This window comes from Parasteatoda tepidariorum, chromosome 10 (assembly GCF_982258835.1).
Source record: "Parasteatoda tepidariorum strain Cologne lab strain chromosome 10, Ptep-v5.0, whole genome shotgun sequence".
NCBI classification, from domain to species: domain Eukaryota; kingdom Metazoa; phylum Arthropoda; class Arachnida; order Araneae; family Theridiidae; genus Parasteatoda; species Parasteatoda tepidariorum.
This window is the reverse complement of record NC_141764.1, coordinates 38206683-38229686: the sequence shown is the minus strand read 5'-3', so window position 1 is coordinate 38229686 and position 23004 is coordinate 38206683. Positions and strand designations below refer to the sequence as shown.

At 29.4% G+C, this 23004-nt stretch overlaps 1 protein-coding gene across 2 annotated transcripts in view; it reads right to left on the bottom strand.

The window, feature by feature from the left end:
- LOC107442777 (U3 small nucleolar ribonucleoprotein IMP3) overlaps nucleotides 1-8789 on the bottom strand; it is a 64063-nt gene extending 55274 nt beyond the window's left edge. The window contains exons 1-2 of one of the 2 annotated variants that reach the window (XR_011637538.2): nucleotides 8425-8680; nucleotides 3391-3498 (exon numbers count right to left, since the gene is read on the bottom strand). Coding sequence is in view for 1 of the 2 variants with exons in the window: in XM_016056418.5 (XP_015911904.1) it covers nucleotides 3391-3498; nucleotides 8425-8561 (245 nt within the window). In the remaining variant the exon portion in view is untranslated. Of the gene's footprint in view, nucleotides 1-3390; nucleotides 3499-8424 lie in introns of both variants that reach the window. The other variant, XM_016056418.5, reaches the window with a different exon arrangement.
- Between the last annotated feature and the right edge of the window lie 14215 nt (nucleotides 8790-23004).

The window sequence follows — 23004 nt, the reverse complement described above, 5'->3', positions numbered from 1 at the left end:
GACCTGTGAAGATGATATTTCGCTTCGTCTACTTATACAGATGATTGGACAAAGTCAAAGAAGTATTGAACTATAACTATGGACACAGTAAAAACTTATTTTGGAACACTTTCTGGACATGGAGAACTGAAGAGGATTTTTCCACTTTTCAAGCCAGAAACTTATTGAAACTTATTTGAACTACCAAAACCCTGGTTTTTAAGAAAAAACCAAGTCCATGGGGGAGGGGGGTCTCGTGAAAATACCAAATTTCACTTGGAGTTAAATTAGTTTTTTCAAGTATATTCTACATGCAAATTTATATAAACTAAATATAAACATAAGATATTATACAGGATGAAAAAATGATTGATTGTAATCAAAAGGATTAATAAAAGAAATAGTTATGAGAATAACTATTTCAGTCATTTTTTTCTTTCATAATGTATAACAAATTGCATAATGATGAAATTACTGAAATGAGTCTATGTAAAATGTAAAGCATACGAAGTCATGTGGCTAGTTTAAAATTATAGGTGAACGTATAATTGGCTTGAAATTAATGAATGAAAATTCTAGAAACATTGTAAACATTCATGAAAAAAAAGCACTTATCTCTTTGTTGAACATGGTATGTTCAACAAAAAAATTTTATTTTTCAATACATTTGTATTTTTTAATATATGAATTCTTTACAGCATACAAATAAAATAATTATCAAGTTTTATTTTTGTTTTAGACTTTAATTTCAAATTAACTAGAAAATTTTTTTAAAAAAGTAAAGCATTTCTTTTCAAAGCAATCTAAGTATTATAATTTAAGATTTTAATGAGCATGCAAATTTCTCATTAAGTTTAATTAATAATTATGAAGGAATGAACATATCATGAACAAATATATACGATATGCATTCACATTTCGTTGATAGATACAATTTTATGTTCACTACATAATTTAATCTTTGTTTTGTAATTAACAAAATTTTAATCAAATAAATTATTAGCAAACATAGCTAAGATTCATAAACATTAAAATATTTTGGGTACTCGTTAAAATGTAAAATATAAATCAAATCTAATCTCGAGTGTCCTCACAACAGTTTGAAGAAACTAAAAAATTAAAATATCAGAAGTTTCTATTTCTTATTATTGAAATATTGAAAAAGTAATAAAACCATAGCTGCCAACATGGATAAGAAAAAATCAAACAGATTTCATGAAATAACATAAAATTCATGATAATTGTTGTATAATGTACTAAATATTTTTTATAAAGTGAATCGTAGGGATTTCTATCAAAAAGTCATCAAAATAGAAAAATTGCAATATTTTCCAGATATGACTGACAATAAACATACTTGAAACGTTATGAACAGGGTTGGCAAGTTTTTGACACATTACGGTTTTTACAAGTTTTTACCGTCATGTCAAAAACCCATAGTTTTGGTGATAGCTTATGTCTTGCCCATCCAGTTCCGCATCCATTGAAAGAATCTTCTCGAATTTTGGACTCCTCCATACTAAACTCAGAAATCGACTGGGCAATGAAAAATGCGCAAAATCCTGCTCAGTCACCTGCTATCGTATGCTTCGGCACAGGGACCCCGACTACTGAACATGCAATTTTGTTTGTAATTAAGTTTTGTTTAATATGTTTTTTTTCCAACTGAATAAAAGTTTTTAACTTGACAAAATAGCAGTAATTCTTGACTTAAGAGTTTGTTAGTAGTTACAAGTTTTGAAAGTTTTGTTTAGCTTATTTCTAATATTTAAGAAATGCCAAATTTTAAATTCCTCTTTTTAGCTCTTGAATTTATGAATAATTCCAAGCTTTTTTGCTTGTTTGTTTATTTCTAACAATTAAGAAGTGCAAAATTTTGAATCCTTTGCAAATCAAGCTATAATGATAAAAGTAAGTATCACTATTTTCAATAAGTTTATTACAATATTTCTGTTTGAATGTATATCCTTCTATAAGAATACATGTATATAGTTGCAAAATCAATAGCAATCATTTACAACATTCAATTATAAAGGCAATTATGTGAAAATAATATATTGTCCGCTATATGACATAAATTAAAGAAAACAGTAGGTTTTTGACAGTTTTTACCAGTAAAAACACAGTTTTTACCAGTAAAAACACGGTTTTTACCACTGTCATGTTAAAAACCAGTTTTTGACGGCAAAAACCCAATTATGTATTATTACTCATAATTTAGAATATTAATAGGCATTTAGTTCATCAAAAATAGCTAAAAGATTTTATTTAATTAATTTAAAAAGAGAGTTCTGAAAAAAAATAAACTGAACATTTCAGAACGAAAAAAGTTTTGAACTGATTTCTATAAATGAGGTTCGTTATGTATTAGTAATACTTATTATATTAGTATGTATTAGTAATACTTACTATTAGTATGTATTAGTAATACTTACTATTAGTATGTATTAGTAATACTTATTTAAATATTCTAACAAGCAAGCAAGCAAGCAAGCAATAATCTGTACAAAAATTCTATTTCAATAGAGAATTTTTTAGGAAATTTACTAAATTGTAGGGAATTTTCTAAAACGTACAAAAACCAAGAGAATTTTAATTAAACCAGTAGACCAGGAGTAAACGGGCAAAATCCAATAGAGTTGGTAGCTATGCAAAACTATTCAGTCCTTAACTGATTTTGCAGTTTAAATTGAATTAATCTAAAATCAGAATATATTCCAGCTGTCATAAGAGAATCAGTGAATAATTTAGAATGTTTTGGCTTTCAACTTAAATTCTAAATTATGGTTTCATACAGAATTCTGGGTATAACACTCTGAACTTCATCTTTAAATATAGATTTTTTATGCAAAAAGGCAGAGTAGATGAAAACAGGTGCAATCTATAATGGAGATCTTATTAGAAAATAGGGCTATTTTGGTTTTATCTTTTAACATCATCAATACAGAATTTTTTTTAACTAAAAAATTTGTGTCAACATTCTTCGTCTAAAATATCACATTCATTTCATAATATTGGATATATATAATATATATCCGTTCATATACATCCCACTTGGTGGGTGAATTAGAGATGGGTTTTTTCAAGTGGGCCCAATCTAAAAAAAAAAAACCACAGGGTTTCTCAGGGCTGGGTCCACGTTTGCAAACTGTGGAGGACTTTGAAAATTATTTTAACTTTCAATTTTTATAATTTTTATTGTTATCTATGTGCTAAATTTTATTTCTAAAATATTTATTTCTAATAAATATTCATTTCCGATCTTACACCTGGTCAAGGATAGAAATTCTCAAAACTGCTTTTTCAATATTTCATAAGAATACGAATAAGATTAATATTTACCACCAAAAATTTATGAATTCAAACAATTTACTCAAAATCAAAGAGAAAAACATCAAAAATACAACTTACAGCTGCTGTAAAAGACGATTGCCAGATTCTTTTCTGTAAGGATCTTTCATATCTAATTCTTTTATTGCACGACCCAGGGTTCGTATTTTTCTAGACAACTGATTGTATCTGAAAAGAAAATAGATATTATTTGCAGTGTGCTTGAAAGAATAGTAACAACAACTGATGAAAAGAATAATATCTTAATGGTGATGACATTATTATTCTAAAAAATTATTTCTTAAAACAGAAGTAATTTTTTTAGAACAATAATGTTTTAAGTTTCACAATTGTTTAATAAATTTAAGCAAGTTTATTGTTCAAGCAACGTGGCAAATTTAGCAAGAAAAAATAAAAAACAAATATATAATTACTGACCAGATTTCTTTTATATAATAGAATCCAAATATAATTTTCCTGGACAAGGGGCAAAATTTAAGAAAATGGGCATCCCAAAAGTTATACATCATTTAAAGAATACGAGTTGACTGAAACACCTATATAACAAAAGTCCATAGTTCTACCAATAAAACAAAGCCCTATTAACTAAACAAAATTACAAATGACAAGAAAATTTTATTTTGTCTCAAAGTTTTAAAATGTTAGCATAAGCTGCAATTTGTTAAAAATGTTGTATATTTTAAATACAAAATATCAAATGTTTACCTATTTTAAAAAACAAAATTATTCCAAAAAAATTTTTTTAATACTTTTGTGAGTAGATAAATTTTTTTTTCTTAAGTCATTGTAAAGCATCTAACTTTAGACGTCCATACATAAAAAAACTTAACGTATTAATAATAACTTATTTGTTACAGCTTAACTATAATTTTGATAGATTTTTATATAAAGTACTTTTTTGGCTCATTATTACTGATACTAATAACTAATTTGGTAAACCTGCTAAATTGAATATAAGATTTTATTCGGTACTCCAAACTAAGTAATTAAAAATATCAATTATATGGAAAAAAATTTATCAAAATATTTAAAAATTTTGCCCATGGACACCAGATTTGATAGCATTTAATATATTGCAAAATACGTTATAAAAATAAAATAAACTTATATCAAATGTTTGGCCATGAATAAGAGATATGAGAAAAATTGTAAATTATAAATACATTATATAGTTAAAAAATACAGTTAAAGTACATCAGTTTGAGCAATTTTTTTCAGATTCGATAAAGTTACAACAATACATAAAGTTACAACATAGAATTAAATTTGTTTTGATCTCAACAATAATCAAACTGGACTTGAGAATGGTAAATCAAAGCCTAAAAAACTTAAAACTAGGTATAATAGAAATTTGCAATAAAATAAAAAATATATGAAGATTACTCATCTAATAAATGTATATACAATTAATTAGGCTTATTCAGGGTGCGTAGCTAAATCTTTCAACTAAAAATAAGCACCTTTTGAATACTTTTTTAGCACTCAAGAAATATTTCTAAGCACTATATACATTAACAAAATGCAAAATAATTTTCAAAGACTTTAGATGATCATGAGAAAATAACTAGTTCCTGACAAAGAACTCATTTCTTAATTACATTAGCCATTATAAAATGATTGAGAGATTTTTTCGGTTCGATATCAGAGGGTGGAAAAAGAAATCTGAAATTGAGAATATCTTGCAAAATGCTACAGAGTTTGCATTTGAGAAGACAATCTCCCCGCACCCAGCTCAGTAGACGCATATATGTACTCGCAAGTATTTTCACCAAACATGTAAAATGATTGGCACTTTCATACGTTATGAAGCGACTGTACGCCGAAATGGATTGTGAAAACGTGTAATAGAACAATGTGAAAAGCACGCTTTTTCATAATATGTGGCGAAAATTGACATGGTAACAAAAAAATCTCATTTTTGAAAAGGAAAGATTAAACACTTTTTAAAAACATCCAATGACAAAAGCACCTTTAAGGGCTTTTAAATAACAAAAATCGAAAATAAGCACTTTTAAGCACTTTTTAAAAATGCTACGCACCATGCTTATTCCATTATTTTATCCATTCGTCTACATTTTCAAAGACTCCATCTTCACAAGTATCTCAAACAAAGATGCAAATTTACTTACTTTTAACTAGCTAATAATTGAACAAATTTTTTTGGCCTCTAGATAGCAAGAAAAAAATGGATTAAATTTTTTTTCAAACCAATTGAAGTACAATAACGAAAAAGTTAAGAAAATTTGAAATACATAATTAGACACAAACTGTTGTTTCCATAACAAATAATGCAAACATTTCCATGAAGTACTTCAATAAAAATCTATAATATAGAAACATCATGAAGAATATTCACAAAATTCAGCCTTCCTCTGACACTGTAAAAAAATCTTTAATGAAATATACAACTAAACATAAAATGATGCCATAGCAGTAGTAAGGCATAAATGTGTATGTATCTACTTATGTTAATTATGTATACAAAAAACTAAATTCTAAGACGATTTTGACAAAAAATAAATAAATAAATATAGCAAGAAAAGGAAGAACTTAGTGAAACAAAACCAATATGGAAATATCCCCTTGACGCAAAATACTGTCTGCATAATTGTTGTCATGCTAACATTATCGAGCCGAGATTACTCATTGGTTAAGGCACTGAATCGTCATTGTGAAGAGCTGTGGTTCAAACCCTAATGGTGGCTTCAAGCCCACCCAGCTTCAGATCAATGGGCACCAGTGTACCTGGGTAGTAAAGGCAGCTTGAGCATGATACTGACCACATTGTCACAATCACGTTGGTTAGAAAATTGCCTAGTTTTAACCTTCATGATCCCCAAGAGAAAATCTTAAAACCGCCAAGTGCATTACTCAACACAAATTGTTGCATATATAGTACGTTCGATTACAGTGTCAGAAGTAGCTACTTTTTAATAGTGTAGCATTCTACTTTTAAAAAAAACTAGCTCACAGCGATTCCTAGCAAATACTTTTAATGTTAATTTAGTAAAGAAACAAGGCTTAAATGTAACTAATTTTTCTAAAGAAATTAATGCAAATCTCACATGGATCTTCTCAATGGCTGAAAGGAGATTGCCTCTGTGGCCAAATGTTAATAAAATTGCATTTGATGCTTGAGAGCAGCAAGATTTTTATATTTATTTCCTAAAGATAAGTAATAACTGCTTGTTTTACTGTTTTCTAGAAATTTTTCAATCAAAATCACAAGTGTAATGAATTTTCTAAAAAAAAAATTATAAATAAATATGGAAACAAGCAGCTACTTTATAGGTTCATGCCCCGTGGCAGAATCGCAGCGACATTGTCGCAGAACATTACAGAGTTTTTGAGGAAAGATTTTTCTTTTGAAAAAGGCAAACAATTTTACTTTTCTTTTCTGTAGAAATTTACTTGTAATCATGCATTAAGATAACCACTTTTTGACACTCTCAATTTACACCCATAGTATCGTAAATCGGTGTAATGTTTGGATTATATTTTCGGCAGTTATTGAAATTCACTTTCACATGGTTTTTAAATATCTCGATATATTTCAAACAATATGGAGAATTCGAATCGTGCATTTGAGTATTTACATTTTAAGGCAATAATTCTATCTAATTTTTGGCGTTTATTGCCATTGATTTCTCCATAGTTTTTAAATACAATATTTTTTATTACAACCCAATTTCGAAACGAACCACACATTTGAGAAGTTCAATACGCGTAAATTCGTTGTCAATATTTTTTTCGGCAATTACCAGAAGTACTATGGATTTCATGAATTTAAATTTTTTTGTGACGTTTATTTACAAAATGCTAAGAAGAAAACAATATGTGAGTCCCCCCCCCACTCTAAAATAATGCAAGAATATCACCCATAACGTTAGAATTAAAAAAAAAAGTATTAGTACATGTTCAATTAAAAAATACATATTAAAATTTTTTTTTCTTTGTAAACTTCGCTTTTGTTATTTTAAATTAATAACTTATATGTCTGTTACTATTAGAAGTATCTTGCAGAAAGATATTAGTTCTTTAGGGTATGGTCGCAGATAGCTCGAAAAAATTCTGCCACAGGGGGGTTCATGATGATAATACTAAACTGCCATCGTTAGCATATAATACTTATTTCAGTGCGATCGACAAATAGAAAAACAGGAATTTTTTTTTGTTCTATAAACTTTACTAAGATTAATAATGTTTTATAACTTGTATTTAACAGATAAACAATAAATATAAACCTGTCAGCTCAAATTCTTCTGCAATCTAATTTGAACTGTCAGATTGTCAAATCTGAGTGTTAATTTTTTCTGAAACAAAATGAATTCTGCTGAAACTCTAAATGAATAGAAACATGTTATTCCGATGAAAGAGAACATATTTTGGTCTGTTAATTTTCCACTTTATTTAGAAGAAATATAACAGTACTTAAACACTCAATAAAACTACAAATATTTGATAATTACCGAGTGTTCCTTAAATTATAAAAGCATAAAACGTTGTAGGTTAATAGAACGAATAAAAAATTTTTTTTAGAGGAACAAACTGGACTGGTTCATGCGAACTTGAATATATATATCTTAAATAATTCCTCATGCTTACATAAGCCAATTTATTCTTCAAAACTCCAGCAAAGTTCTTCTAAAAACAGTAAAGTAAACATTTCAAAATTCGATTGTAGTCACTGCATTCAGAAAAAATTAGCTGCAGTTAACTGAATTTTTAATAGAGTATTCGTAGTTAGCTACGAAAAAAAAATGTAGTTTATCTGACCATTGTTCTTTTCATACATTTAGCCAAAAACTTTGTACCAATATGTAATAAATTATGTAGAGAAACAAAGTTTGATAAAAATCTAGGAAAAAAAGAAACCGAGGAACAATAAAAATCTTAAATTAATTATGTTTCAAGCATACAGCACTTACCAATGGTAAGTACAACTATCAGCTATCAAGAGATTCAACTTTTTAAATTAATGATAAGAAAACAATTATTATTTAGCATAATGATCTATATTATTATTTTATTAAATTTCAAAATTAGCAAATAGACATGTTATAATTGGAAATGATACATTTTAATGAATCATACCTCGTATAATCTTCTCGTTTCTGAACGAAGTATTTTTTCATAATTTTCAACTCGTGAATTGTATTGTCGACTTCCCATGATATAAAGTCAACTTTCTTTAATAATTTCTGTTCATGATATTTCAGTTTTCGCACCATTTTGCATAAAATAAACACAAAAATAGACAGTTTAAGCTCGAAAAACACACGTTGTCGAAGTTCCACTACAATGTAAACAATAATGAATTCAAATGATTCCTCGGAGCAATCTGACTGCTATCAGTTTTCTCAGTTGTTATAACTCTTGCTCTAATAGCAAGGAAAAGTTGCACCTTTTCAGTTCATTCGATTTATTAAGATCAACTTTTAAGAACTCTAAGCGAAAATGCATACAGGAAATTGAGAGACCGGAAATTGTATTTCTCCCTGCCATCTATTGGGAAAATAATGAAAATAATCATAAATAAATTGTATATTTTCGACAAAAATAACAGAAATAATAAGAAAAAATCTAATTCATAAGTGATAAGTGAAATTTTGTCTTAAAATTTTTTATGAAAGATAGAGACATCTTAAATTGAAATTCAAAAGTGACTTTTTTGTGAAAAAATTTATCAAAACTTTGAAAAGTTAATAAAAAAAATATAAACATTATTTGCATTCAGAAATTATTTTTTTGGGGAATAAATTTAACAAATTAGTCGCTATTTTCATGTATTAAATGGTAGAATGGTAATTTAGCGTAAATTATTTTCAACCTTCGTAAATTCCATTTTTTATTTCGCAATAGTTTAAATTGTTTATTTATAATTATTTTCTGGCATTGAAAATTAATTTAGCGGATGCATATTTAATTATTTATTTTTCTTGCAAATTTTTTTTTTACTGTTTCAAAGAAATCTTTGATTCAAAGCATTTTTATAGCAGGACTTCTAATTGATAATTTTCAAATTGATTTCGCAACAGATTATTAGTGTTCAAAATGTTATATGGAACTAAAATTGCAGGTAACAGAGACAAAAATCTATTCAGTGTATATGATATTTGATCTATATCGATCGCTTTTTTAACATAAATCATTTTCCGACCGGGTATAATGGGTTTAATATAAATCATAGTGGTCGGACATGGTTAAAACATGGTAGTGGTCGGTATGGGTTAAAAATGTATACACTGTTAAAAAAAATTTTGGTGTTTGTTAAACCATATTATCCTTTAACTTTCTGCAACATTATTACATAGCTTAGTTAAACCATACTATAGTACTTCCTAAACTTGATTAAACTATACTATTTTATATTTAATCTTATAGCCATCGTTGACCAGTCGACCCAATTTTTCGATTTACGACTACTAATGTTCAACGCCGTAGCCTTGTAATTTTGAACCTTATCCAGAAGACAAGGGAACTCCTGGATCAAGTATTGGGAGAAATTTGCGTTCGTGGAGGATTTTTTGATGGGACTAACCCGCATTTGCGTTACAAGGGGAGGAAAACCATGAATACCTCCCACGATTAGTCTGACGGCTAGGGGACTCTAACTCATGATCCGTCTACCACTGAGGATATTTTATATCAGCACTGTGATCGGTGTAAGCCCGATGCAGAATTCGTATCTACCAACTAGCCATGACTGGGATTTGAACCCGGTTCACCTCATTGGAAGGCGAATGCTCTATCCCCTAAGCCATCACGGCTCAAAACTATACTATAAAGCATTTTTGCAACAGCTCATTATGGGCTAGGGTGATCATGAGAGTTAAGGTTCACCAAGTGATCGACTGCATGATAGTGGCAATGTGGTCAGAATTTTACTTCCCAGACAAGTTTGTATCCTTCGATCTAAAGCTGAGTGGATTTAGAGTCGCCTCCAGGCATCGAACCCTATGACTCCGTGGAATGGTTTCTAATAAGTTTTTCAGAATTAAGTTCAAAAAAGCTGTTTTAATATGAATTTGTTCAGCCCAGCTGGCATTCTGAAACTTCAAATGAAAATCAAATTAAAATTATTTTTATCCATTCGAGACTGATTTAATTAACCCTTTGTCGCAAATGGGACACTGTCCCTTATTTCATTCTGACGCTCTAATTACTAGTAAAAATATATTTTGGTATTTTTGGATTATAAAATACAGTATAAAAGTTACTAAAAAATCTGTTAAATTATCGGAATTATGTTTGTACGAAAATATAAAATCCAAAAAAAAGTTTTTGTAATTTTTTTTTCTCCATTCATGCTCAAAAAGTTATCAATAAATAATTTGAAAATTAAAGAAATTTCAGTGATGATCAAATAAATCTAAATATCTGCAAATAAGTGCAAATTTGAGAAATTTGAACTTATGTACAGTTATTGTTTGGAAGATTTCACTTCAACGCTGAAAATGACACCAGTGTTTCATGCAGTATTTCATAACCATAAATTATTAAAATGCTAAATATAATCTCCTTCACTTATTTTGACCTAAATTAATACAAAATAATAAAAAAAAAGTATGAAAATAGGCTTAATAAAATTTCTGCGTCAAAGAGTTAAGTAATAAACTATGAGGAAGTAGCAAAATTAAAATCTTGTAGTAAGTTAATTACAAAGATATCGATTTTTTCTTCTTTTTTTAAGTAGATAAGTTACTAAGCCTAACCTGATACCTAATACCCTAAGACCTACTGCAGATGCATTATCAAGATATGGGAGTTATCCAGGTACTATGACACTTTATAACAACAGAAATAAATCAACCGTAAAACTAATACAAGAGTGCTTGGAACATTGAAATTTATAACTCGAATGGTTTACAATATCGATCAATTTTAAAGTTAATGCCCGATTAAATTTTACTGTAGATAAGATAATACGTTAATTTCATTTTCACATAATTAGCAGTAAATTTGCACCAGTTCTTCGAGTAAATTGAATAAACTTTTCTTGATAACATTTAATATTGTTCTTTTTTTACAAAACTAATTTTTCTGATTAAATTTACCTAACTAGAAAACTCAAATTTAATCTGAAAAAGAATTGTTTGCAAGCAAGCTGTTTTATCTAAAAATTGTTCAATTAAAAAATTGTTGGAATTTAAAAAGGTAATGAAAGTTTTCCCTGAAAATAACGTTTTATGGGAGAGATATTGGATAGACAAGTTTTGCATTCGAAATTCAAATAATAAATCTTCAAAAAAAAAAAAAATTCTTTTTTCATCGAAATAAATTTGATTTAACAGTAAAGTTAATACTATAGAGTTTGGTAATAATAATTAAAGAATTATCAAATTGCGAAAATTGAATGCTTAAGATAAGAAATTGGTATAAGACGTTTAATATTTCGAAATAAATCTATTTTAACCTTGAAATTAATAAAGGGGTCTAAAGGCAATAAGTTTAATGAAATGAAAGCAATTATGTTGAATATTACAAAGTCAAATGTTAAATATTCGAAATGTTCAGTACCCGAAATTTAAATTGAAAGTTTAAAATTCGAAATATATTATTTTATTCAACTCTAAAACTAATACAAGCGTGCTTGGCGCATTAGTTTAGTTTAATGAAAACTACCATGTTTATTATTCAAAATTCAAACTAATATTCGACACAAGAATAAAATATTTAATATTCAATATAAATCAAAACTAATAGATGAGTGTTCGAGGCATTTAGTTTAATGCACTGAAAACTGCCATTTAAAACATTAAAAAATCGAATATTTCATATTCTATACTAGGTAAAAATACTTAGCATTAAAAATAAGTCTGGTTTAGCCATAAAATTAATAGAATAGTGTTACAGAATACAATGAAAACCACCAGCTTTAACATTCAATATTATATTTGAATATTTAGAATTAAAAATAAGTCCGATTCAGTCGTAAAAATAATAAAAGAGTGCTCTAAGCATCTAGTTTAATTGAATGAAAGCTGCCACTTTGAAAAATTAAAAATTCGAATAATTAATATTCGATATTAGATTAAAGTATTTAATGTTAAAACGTAAAACTAATAGAAGAGAGTTCGGAAAATCTAGTTTAATACAATGAAAACCGCCATCTTTAACATTCCATATTAGATTAAAATATTTAGGATTAAAAATAAGTCTGATCCAGCAGCAAAACTAATAGAAGAGAACTCTAAGCTAAGCATCTAGCTTAATACAATAAAAATTGCCATTTTAAAACATTAAAAATTCGAATATTTAATATTCTATATTAGATAGAAGCATTTAGAACTTAAAATAAATCAGCTTTAGCCGTACGACTAATTGAAAGTCCCGCAGAGGACTGATCGTTAAGATTAAGACACGGTTCCCACCAGATCAACGAAGTCAAGCATCACTGTCTGAGGTCAGTGTGCGGGTGCATCATTGGCTGCAATCAGTGTGCTGGTCGGTGACCACTTGGATCAGTCCGGTTAGAGATGGTAGGGACCGAGGGTGTGCGGTATTGGTCCTCGTTAAACTGCTATACCGTAAAGTGCTCGACTTCGAGTGCAGATCGTCGGGTTACCGAAGCTGGGGTGCCATCCCCTCTGCACAGGATCAAAATTGAGACGGCATGTCTTCGGATCATCCTCAGGGATATTTCCCAGGCCGTCACCAATAGCTCCTTGTGCAGCTCTAGTGCGACGTAAATCAACAACAACAACTAATTAAAAAAAACGTATGGAACATCTAGTTTATTACAATGAAAACCGCCATCTTTAAAATTTAATATGAGATTAAGGAATGCAGTATTAAAATATTTAGGATTAAAAATTGGTCTGATTCAGCTGGAAAACTAATAGAAAAATGCTCTAAGCATGTAGTATAAGGCAATGAAAACGTCCATTTTAAAACATTAAAAATTCAAATATTTAATATTCTATATTAGATTAAAGTATTTTAAATTAAAAATAAATCTAGTTTAGTCGTAAAACTAATAGAAGAGTGTTCGGAATATTTAGTTTAGAACAATAAAAACCGCCTTCCTTTACATTCAATATTAATTATATAGTATTAAAAATAAGTCTGATTCAGCCGCAAAACTAATAAAAGAGAGCTCTAAGCTAAGCATCTAGCTTAATCAATAAAAACTGACATTTTAAAAACATAAAAAATTCGAATATTTAATATTTGATATTAGGTCAAATGATAACATTGAATATTGTTCTCTCTCTCTCTATTTTTTTTTTTTTTTTTTTTTTTTGAAGCTTAGTTTACGGTTTATACTTATATTAGTACTTATATTAGTACTTATATTATACTTATATTGGTTTATACTTATTGAACTAGAAAATTTAAATTTTAATCGACGAAAATTGTGTGCAGGTAAGAAGTATTATTTTATTCAAGAAGATAACGAGTAACCACTCTATTTAATAGTCGAAATTCGAAAAATATACTTAAGAATCGAAACTCGAATAAATTGTTAAATTCTTGAAACAAATTTGGTCCTACCTAAAAACTAATACTAGAATTGTTGAGGCACTATGAATATATAATAATACTCAAAATTCGAATGGTTAATATTTCAAATTCGAATGAAATGTTAAATGTTCGCAATAAATTTGGTTCCGACTGAGAACTAATACTAGAAAGTATCGTGTTAAATGAAATGAAAACCAAGTGTTTACTATTCGAATGTTAACAATTTAAAATTCCAACAAAATGTTTAATATTCTATTGGAATTTTTCTGCTGCGTACATAAAACTATTACTATATGGCTTGGAGGCTTTCAATATAATACGGTTTAAAAGTTAGTACGATCGAATACTTTAAATTTAATCCCCGATTACTTTAAAGCACGATTAAATATAAATATACAAAATAACGGGTTATTTTTATTTCCACAGAAAAATCTTTTAAATCTGAAATATTTCTTCCAGTAAATAGGTTAAAGCATCTTCATTGATAACGTGCCATATTTTTCATTCTGTTAAAAGAAAACTCATTTTATCGATTAAACTGATCAAACTAGAATGCTCCGTTTTAATCCGAAGAAAATTGTTTGTAAGTAAGCAGTTTTATTTTAAGAAACTTGATATAACCTGAAATTCAAAAAGATTTAAGCAAATTGCGTCTGAAAACAAACGTTTTTGGCGAAAGATAACGGAAACAACCATTAATTTTTCCCATAAAACGATTCAATGCCGTTAATATTATAACAGGATCCGAGCATATTGGTGTCGTGCGGTATTACCTCCAAAGATAACAAAATTTGCACGGGAACCACCGTTTAAATCAGAAAGTTCAGCAAAAGCTTAACTTTTTAAAAACACTCCAACCATCAACCTCGATCCTATGCATGATCGCGCAAGTACAACAACAGATAAGGTAACTTCCACCAAAAAGTAAAAAAGTGTTCAGCATTTCCCACGCAGTTATGCCTCTTCATTGATGGATTGGGTTCAAACATTTACAGTTGAACAATTTCGCAACAAAGAGTCAAAAAGAGATTAAAAGTATTGTAAAAGGGACATCCCGATTTGCATGAATCCCTTGCGGTTTCAATTGTCGCGTCCGAACCGTATTGTTCGCGTCCGGCATTCAGGGGCGTGGGAGTTGTGGAGAGAGCGCGTGTCCGACACGCGTTCGATATCGGGAGTTTTCCGTGGGAAAAGCCCTCGACCCCAAAATCCGGATTTTTAAAATGTTTTTGTCTCGTATCCCTTCAAATGCGGGGTGAAACGACAGGGGTTAACGAGGAAGAAAGTTGTGCATGTAATTGAAACTAAATGGGGTTCGATGTGATTGTTGTTCAACTCTGGAAGTACAACGGGTGAGGTTAATTGCTTCGATTAACCAGTTCAGTGTCTTAAACGTGTGCTAGCAATCGATCAAAACTTTGTTTGCAAATTACTTCAGCATTGATTTATTGTCGTGAAAGAAGTCGTATTTTGCACAGATGAATAAATTTCGAAACATTTAATTCTTAACTTTCTGTTTACGCATGTTCACAAATTTTTATTTATTTACTTATTTTTTTTTTATTTTTTTGGTATTTTGATTTTTATAAAAATGTCTCTCGGAGGCTGGGTGTGGGTAGTCGTAAGATTTTACATGAGAATTTATCTCGAACTAAAATTTGCATTGGGCAAGTAGTATAAACTTTACTCGATATTAATACTATTTTTGAGATTTTTGATAGTTTTGAACCATTATATGATATAAATTTTCTGAAATCATAATATGCAGCTAAATTAAACCACATTGTCGTACTTGATTACTCTATACTATGGTTCAACTTGAATGAAAACTTGACTCGATTTTGAATCCTATTAAGGCTGCTGCAAATTCGCACCGTATTATGGTTCAGAGTATCGATATTACGGTTCAACGTTGAATTGATTTTTCTGAGTACATATCCTTGCACTTAATAGTTAATGTTTTAAACATGTTTAAAAATTAAAGCAACTGAAAAGGAAACTTGACTCAATTTTAAATGCTATTAAGGTGGTTGCAAATTTGTCCTGCATTATGATTTATGATTCAGAGTACCGATACTTTTTGTTTAGCGTTGAATTAATTTTTCTGAGTATATATCCTTGTACTTAATAGTTATCATTTTTAACATGCTTTAAAATTATAACAACTTGAGTAGAAACTTGACTCAATTTTAAATCCTATAATGGCTGCTGCAAATTCGCACCGTATTATGGTTCAGAGTACCGATATTACGGTTCAACGTTGAATTGATTTTTCTGAGTACATATCCTTGCACTTAATAGTTAATGTTTTAAACATGTTTAAAAATTAAAGCAACTGAAAAGGAAACTTGACTCAATTTTAAATGCTATTAAGGTGGTTGCAAATTTGCCCTGCATTATGATTCAGAGTACCGATACTTTTTGTTTACCATTGAATTAATTTTTCTGAGTATTTATATCCTTGAACTTAATAGTTATCATCTTAAACATTCTTTAAAATTATAACAACTTGAGTAGAAACTTTACTCAATTTGAAATCCTATTAAGGCTGTTTCATTTTTGTTCTGCATTATGATTCAGAGTACCGACACTTTTTGTTTAGCGTTGAATTAATTTTTCTGAGTATATATCCTTGTACTTAATAGTTATCATTTTTAACATGCTTTAAAATTATAACAACTTGAGTCGAAACTTGACTCAATTTTAAATCCTATTAAGGCTGTTGCAAATTTGCTCTGCATTATGATTCAGAGTACCGACACTTTTTTAGCGTTGAATTAATTTTTCTGAGTATATATCCTTGTACTTAATAGTTATCATTTTTAACATGCTTTAAAATTATAACAACTTGAGTCGAAACTTGACTCAATTTTAAATCCTATTAAGGCTGTTGCAAATTTGCTCAGCATTATGATTCAAAGTATCGATACTTTTTGTTTATCGTTGAACTAATTTATCTCGGCATTGAATTAAGTATTGAGTATCGTTATCTGAGTATTGAATATCGTTGAATTAATTTTTCCTTGTTATAATTTCAAAAACGTTTTAAAATTATAACAGCTTGAGTAGAAACTTTTCTCAATTTTAAATCCTATTAAGGCTGTTGCAAATTTGCTCTGCATTATGATTCAAAGTATCGATACTTTTTGTTTATCGTTGAACTAATTTATCTCGGCATTGAATTAAGTATTGAGTATCGTTATCTGAGTATTGAATATCGTTGAATTAATTTTTCCTTGTTATAATTTCAAAAACGTTTTAAAATTATAACAACTTGAGTAGAAACTTTACTCAATTTTAAATCCTGTTAAGGCTGTTGCAAATTGGATTTGCACTGTGTGATTCAGAGTACCAATGTTATTATTCAAATTTGGATTGATTTTTCTGAGAATATATCCTTGTAGATAATAGTTAATATTCTAAATATGTTTTGAAATTATAGCAATTTTTGCGGAGAAAGCAGTATATTTCTTCAATGGCAGCAATAACACCTTCCCTAACTTATTTAAAAAGAACATGCTACTTAATATGGTGGGTGGTCTTCTCAGCGGGTAAAAGGGTTGTGGTTGTAAGGTCATTAATAATTTAGGATCTACATCACTCTACGTATGTCCATCTGGTATTTAAAGAAGCCTTTAAAGATGTGGATAAAAATTGTTATAGGCATAGAGAAGGGTTGCACTAGCCTAGGAAACTAAGAAGGAAAGAAAGCTTCTGGGAAGAAGTGGCTATTGTAGATTTCTCAACTACCTGGCAAACAAAAGTATTCAACAATACATTTTCCCATTCGTCATGTTCTGTCAAAATTCATCCCCTCATCTAGAGTCTCATTTATCAGACCAATGTCCAGTCTTTCATTTCTGTCCAGTCAGAAATGACCATGCTGTGTAATGAGCAATTTTTACATTGTAGTCCCAAGAGAAAGAAGTCAATTTTTTAAAGGGTCAAGGAAAAACTTCATTTTTCACTTGCCTAATAGATTATTTATGAATACGATTCCTTTTAAAAATGGAAGTTGTGAACAGAGCATATAGTTTTTCCCCCCTATCCAATTCACCTGAGAATGTCATTCATAGTGGTAGGGACATTATTTCGCCATTTCCACCAGTGGAACAATTTTGTAGGAACAACGATTCATGGAATGTTTCATAATTTGGTTGACTTTCTGGTGAACACAATGTCAGTAATCAAAGTTAGTATTATTTTACGCGTTTCTTTTAATTTTAAGGAATTGATGTGACATTGAAATATAATTCATCTTAATGGACCCTATTTTTAGATCATATTAAGAACCTCGTGCGTATAAAGAACCTTATAAGAATTAAAATGGCTTGGAGTTCACAAAGCATTTATATATTATATTGCAATTTAGGAATTTTACAGAAAGATTCTGATATTCATACTGACATCCACGTAGAAACCTCCATTTATTCTGACATTTCATCCAATTTTGAGTTTACGATTTTCAATGTTCAACTCCGAAGTCGCGTAATTTTGAACCTAACCCATAAGATAAGGGGGATTTTGGATCAAGTATTGAGATGAACTAGTTTCCGCGGAGGATTTTTGATGAAACTAACCCGCATTTGTTTAGCATGGAGAGGAAAAATCACGAAAACCTCCCACGGTTAGCCCAATGGTACGGGGATTTTAACCCAAGATTCGTCTACCACTGGGGGTATTTTATGTCAGCACTGTGGTTGGTGCAAGCAGGGAGTAGAATTCGCATGAACCAGTCATCGCTGGAATTCGAACCTGACTCACCTCGATTTCAGCGATTAAGCGATCACCCTAGGGCAGAGGTGGCGAACCTTTATACGCCAACGTGCCATTTTTTCTAAAAAAAATTTTAATGAGATCATAGACGTGCCGTCAAATAATTTTGACTTCGTGATTATTGGGAAAATAATAATACTAAATACTATCAACTCAAAACTCTTTATTTACATTGAAAAAAAATATACATTGTGCAATGTCTCAGTTATAACGCGTAATTCAACAAAAAGTAACATCCAGTGTGACTTCTGTTGTTGCGGATTAGATGACAAATAACATATATTAGGTTGTAAGATGTTAGTTTAAGCAGGACTGTTAATTTCTCTTGCTAGTTATTTGTGGTTTGCTTGTTTTTTATTGTTATTAATTGTTTTTTAGCATTAATTGTTAATTTTTTTACTAATAATTGTTTATTATTTCGTTTGTTTTTTGTGAATTTTAATTTAATTGTTACATATGCTTTATGTGTAAGAACATTTGTGTAATGAGAATTCATAGTGCAATAATAATTGTGATCGTGGCATGCCCAAAATATTGCGTCGAGTGCCATAAATGGCACGCGTGCCATTGGTTCGCCATCCCTGCCCTAGGGAGACAAACCTTGAGACTCAGCGATGCCTTGAGACACAGCTCTTTATTCTGACATTGAGAAAAATCCGAAAACTTTAAATGTGACTTATTGAGCCGTGGTGGCTATGGAGATAGAGCGGTAGTCTTAAAATGAGGAGAACCGGGCTCGAATCCCAGCCATAGCTGATCGATTCGAATTCCGCACCCGGCTCGCACCGACCACAGTGCTGACGTAAAAATATCCTCAGTGATAGACGGATTATGGGTTAGAGTCCCTTTGCGGTCAGGCTAACTGTGAGAGGTTATTACCATGGGATGGAGTTAAGAAAATGAACAAATTGAATAAATGATCGATCATGAATGTTTCACTTAATTCATTATCTTTCTAAAAAAATATTATGCCTTTTCGGCAAACATTTTAAAATTTTTATAAATAATAAAGATTACTATGCAAATGTTAACGTAGAATACTTTTTTAACTTTGACAACCAAATCCCCATTGCAGCACAATACTTTTAAGCTTTGCGTACCAAATAACCATCACAATTCAATACTCTTGAGTACTGAAGAGTATTGAATTTAATACCAAGATCGTAGGAATTTAATACCAAATTCCTACGATCACACAAAGAGAAAAAAATTTTCATTCGAAAAAAAAAATCATCTAACTCTCTGGAACTGTTTACTTATCATTTTCTACTTATCGTTAAGAAAACAGTCTCGACTGCTTTAACTAAAATCAAAATAAACTAACCAGTTACTCTTTTTTAAAAAAGAAAAAAAGAAAAGAAATGTGTATTATAAATAACTAAAATGCACAGCTTTAGCAACAGTCTAAAATAACTATTTTTTATGTCATGTAAAATGAGCTTGTTCAAGTGGAAAATTCAAGAGATATTCGTCATGCACAAATGCTTCTTATAATGCTTTATAGTTTGAAAATCAAGGAAAGAGGCTGCGGTTTTTTTAATTTATTATTATTATTATTGTTTTGTTTAAACTCCGGGAAAAAATAACATCTTTAAACGTTACAAAGTGCAAAGAATGCATCATCTATTCAGTTAACGAGAAAAAATATTTGTTTTGTCTAAAATAAAGAAATAATAATAATAAAAAAAAATAGACATAGATTTCGATTATGTTGCCTATAGACTATCAGTTTTGCAATATTTTTCCATGTCTACAAATAAAAGAAGTTTTCTATTTATTTTACTTTTTGCCCTTTCTTTTCTAATATAAATAATTAAATAAATTAAGTTTTTTTTATAAAAAAAATAGCAGCAACTGTAAGATAAAAGTTTTAAAATCGAATCAACAGTAAGATGAAATCTTAAAAATAGCAAATAAAATGTAAAATAAAAGCTTAAAAAGAGCACATCAAGTGTAGCTCATCAAGTAGTGTAAGGTTAAATCAAGATCATAGCATATTAAAAATAAAATAAAGTCTTGGAAATAGCATCAATTTTAAGATAAAATCTTGAAAATAGCATCAGGAGTTCGATAAAATTAAAAAACAGTAAGCAAAGATTTTCCACCTCCGATATGAAAGAAAAGTATTTTTTGAATATAATTCTGCAGAAAGGGGAAAAAAGTTCTGTGGAAAAAAAATATTTTTAAAAGTTCTACAGATGAAAAACCCTAATTTCTTTGCTTCCTAAATAAAAAATCTTTATGCAGGAACTATGTAATGGTCTGCGACAATGACGCCGTGTCGCCACTATTCTGCCGCGGGGATAGCATCAAGTGTAAAATAGAATCTTTAAAAAAAAGAACAAAAACACACCAAGTGTAAAACAGAATCTTAAGACGAACACAGTAAGTATTAAATAGTATTTGTGCTATTTAAAAGTTATATGAGTCTTTGAAAGAGTAAATATTTAAGTTCCGGATAAAACTAACAGTAATTGTACAACTTTGAACGGAGCTCTGTGTGAATACATTCTCATAAAAATCAGCATTCAACCATTATATTCCAATTTTCTTCAGCCTTAATAATAAGGCATTAATTTAAACCATGTATCGGCTAATCTGGTATCGTACCAAGGTATCGTGCATTCAAATTTAACTATTAAAATTGGCGCCAAGCTAAAATTTTAGCAAATTTGAACGATGTTATGGTTCAAGACGTTTAAAAATCTCCAACAGTGAAATGAAAGTTTCGAAGCATTGTATTTTAATTTTCCCAATCTAAATGGGTAATTCTTTTTCTCTTTTTTTGCGGTAAAGGAATTTACCTTAAAAAGCAGAGATTTGCAAAGGAGTGTAGATTCATGCTTAAGACAAACTCCTTGGTTTGAATCTACGCGCCTCGAGTCTCTGAAAAGACGAGTGTGATAATGTAATCAGTAGAGGGGAAAGCAATTTAATTTAGACAACAACAACAAAAAACAATGATACGATATATATTCTCAAAAATCTTAATTCGTATTTTAAATTCATTTTTAAAAAACAATCTATTCGGAAATTATTTCATGGTAATTAATATTCATGGTAATTAATATTCACAGTAATTTAATTCATGGTAATTATTTCGGAAATTATTCTTTTCCTATCAAAATAATTTTAGCGTTTTTTGTTATGTGCAAAAAATATATATAATGAAATTACCTATAAATTCCTTATTAACTTTATTTTAAAATTGTATTTCTATTCTTCATAAAATATTTTTTTTAAGCCAAGTATTTATCAAATAATAATAATAATAGATCTGTTGTTTTAGCGTTCTTAGACGTGTACTGGATGCCCCCTTTGGGTCGTCGCCCCTTTCGCCCCTCTCTGCCTCGCCACTTCTATATCCGCATATTTAGTTGTATGTATTATATGTATGAAGTATTTTGAAGCATTTTTCGAAATGTGAGAAACTATATTTTCTCAAAGTCTAATTACTAAAACTCTCTTGTGAATTCCATCGCATGTTGCAACATAGTTCCAACCCAAACGATTAAGAACATCCGAAAGGTTCGAATTATCCTAACACAAAACAGCCACTGCCATTTCATCTGGAAATATTGCGTGATACAGGGTATTAAGTAAATTATAACATTTACGACAAATCTCATCGAATCCTCGACGAATTCTACTGCAGGAATCCTTTTTCCAGGGATGTTGTGAAGCACCTGCCTAGCCCGTTGGAACATGTCGAATAATTCTTGGATGCTTCAAAAAAGTTAACTGTTTGCTCTCCAAGAACCGTGAAAATTATTGAAAGTTGCACGTCACATATAAGGCACGTGTTTTTTCAGCTGTATTTTGCTAGTGAACAGAGCTAATTTTAGCGTAAAGTGTGGGAATTTATGGTTTTTAAGTGTGGGAGAATTTTATTAATGATTTATTCGATTTGTCATGGTCAATTCAGGTGAATTTGCTGGCCAATTTAATATTGTTTACCTTTCTATTGTAATTTATTGGTTAAGGAAGTACATACAATATTTTATCCTTTTTTTTAAAAAAAATAAAATTCTGAATTACATTGGTTTGAAATACAATATAATGTAGCAAAGAGAATGTATATTTTCTGTAATATAGTATTTATTTTTCCCAAAATTTAGTAACTTCGTAAAAGAATTGACGTAAAAGGTTGTGTGTTTATGACTCCTTCAATAATTTGAAACCTCAAAAGATCCCCCGTCTAATGTCTCACACAAGTAAAAGGAAGCCCTAATCGATTTAAATTTAATTAAGATAAAACTAAGAAATCCAAAAAAAAAAAATAAATAAATAAATAAATAAATAAATAAAAAAAAAAACTATAAAAAAATCTTTTTGCATTGATTTAAAAAGGAAAACATTTTTTCTCATCTTTTTCCTATTTCCTAGAAGGAATTCTGAGAGCTAATGAAACTGCTTGTTTTAATTTCGTCT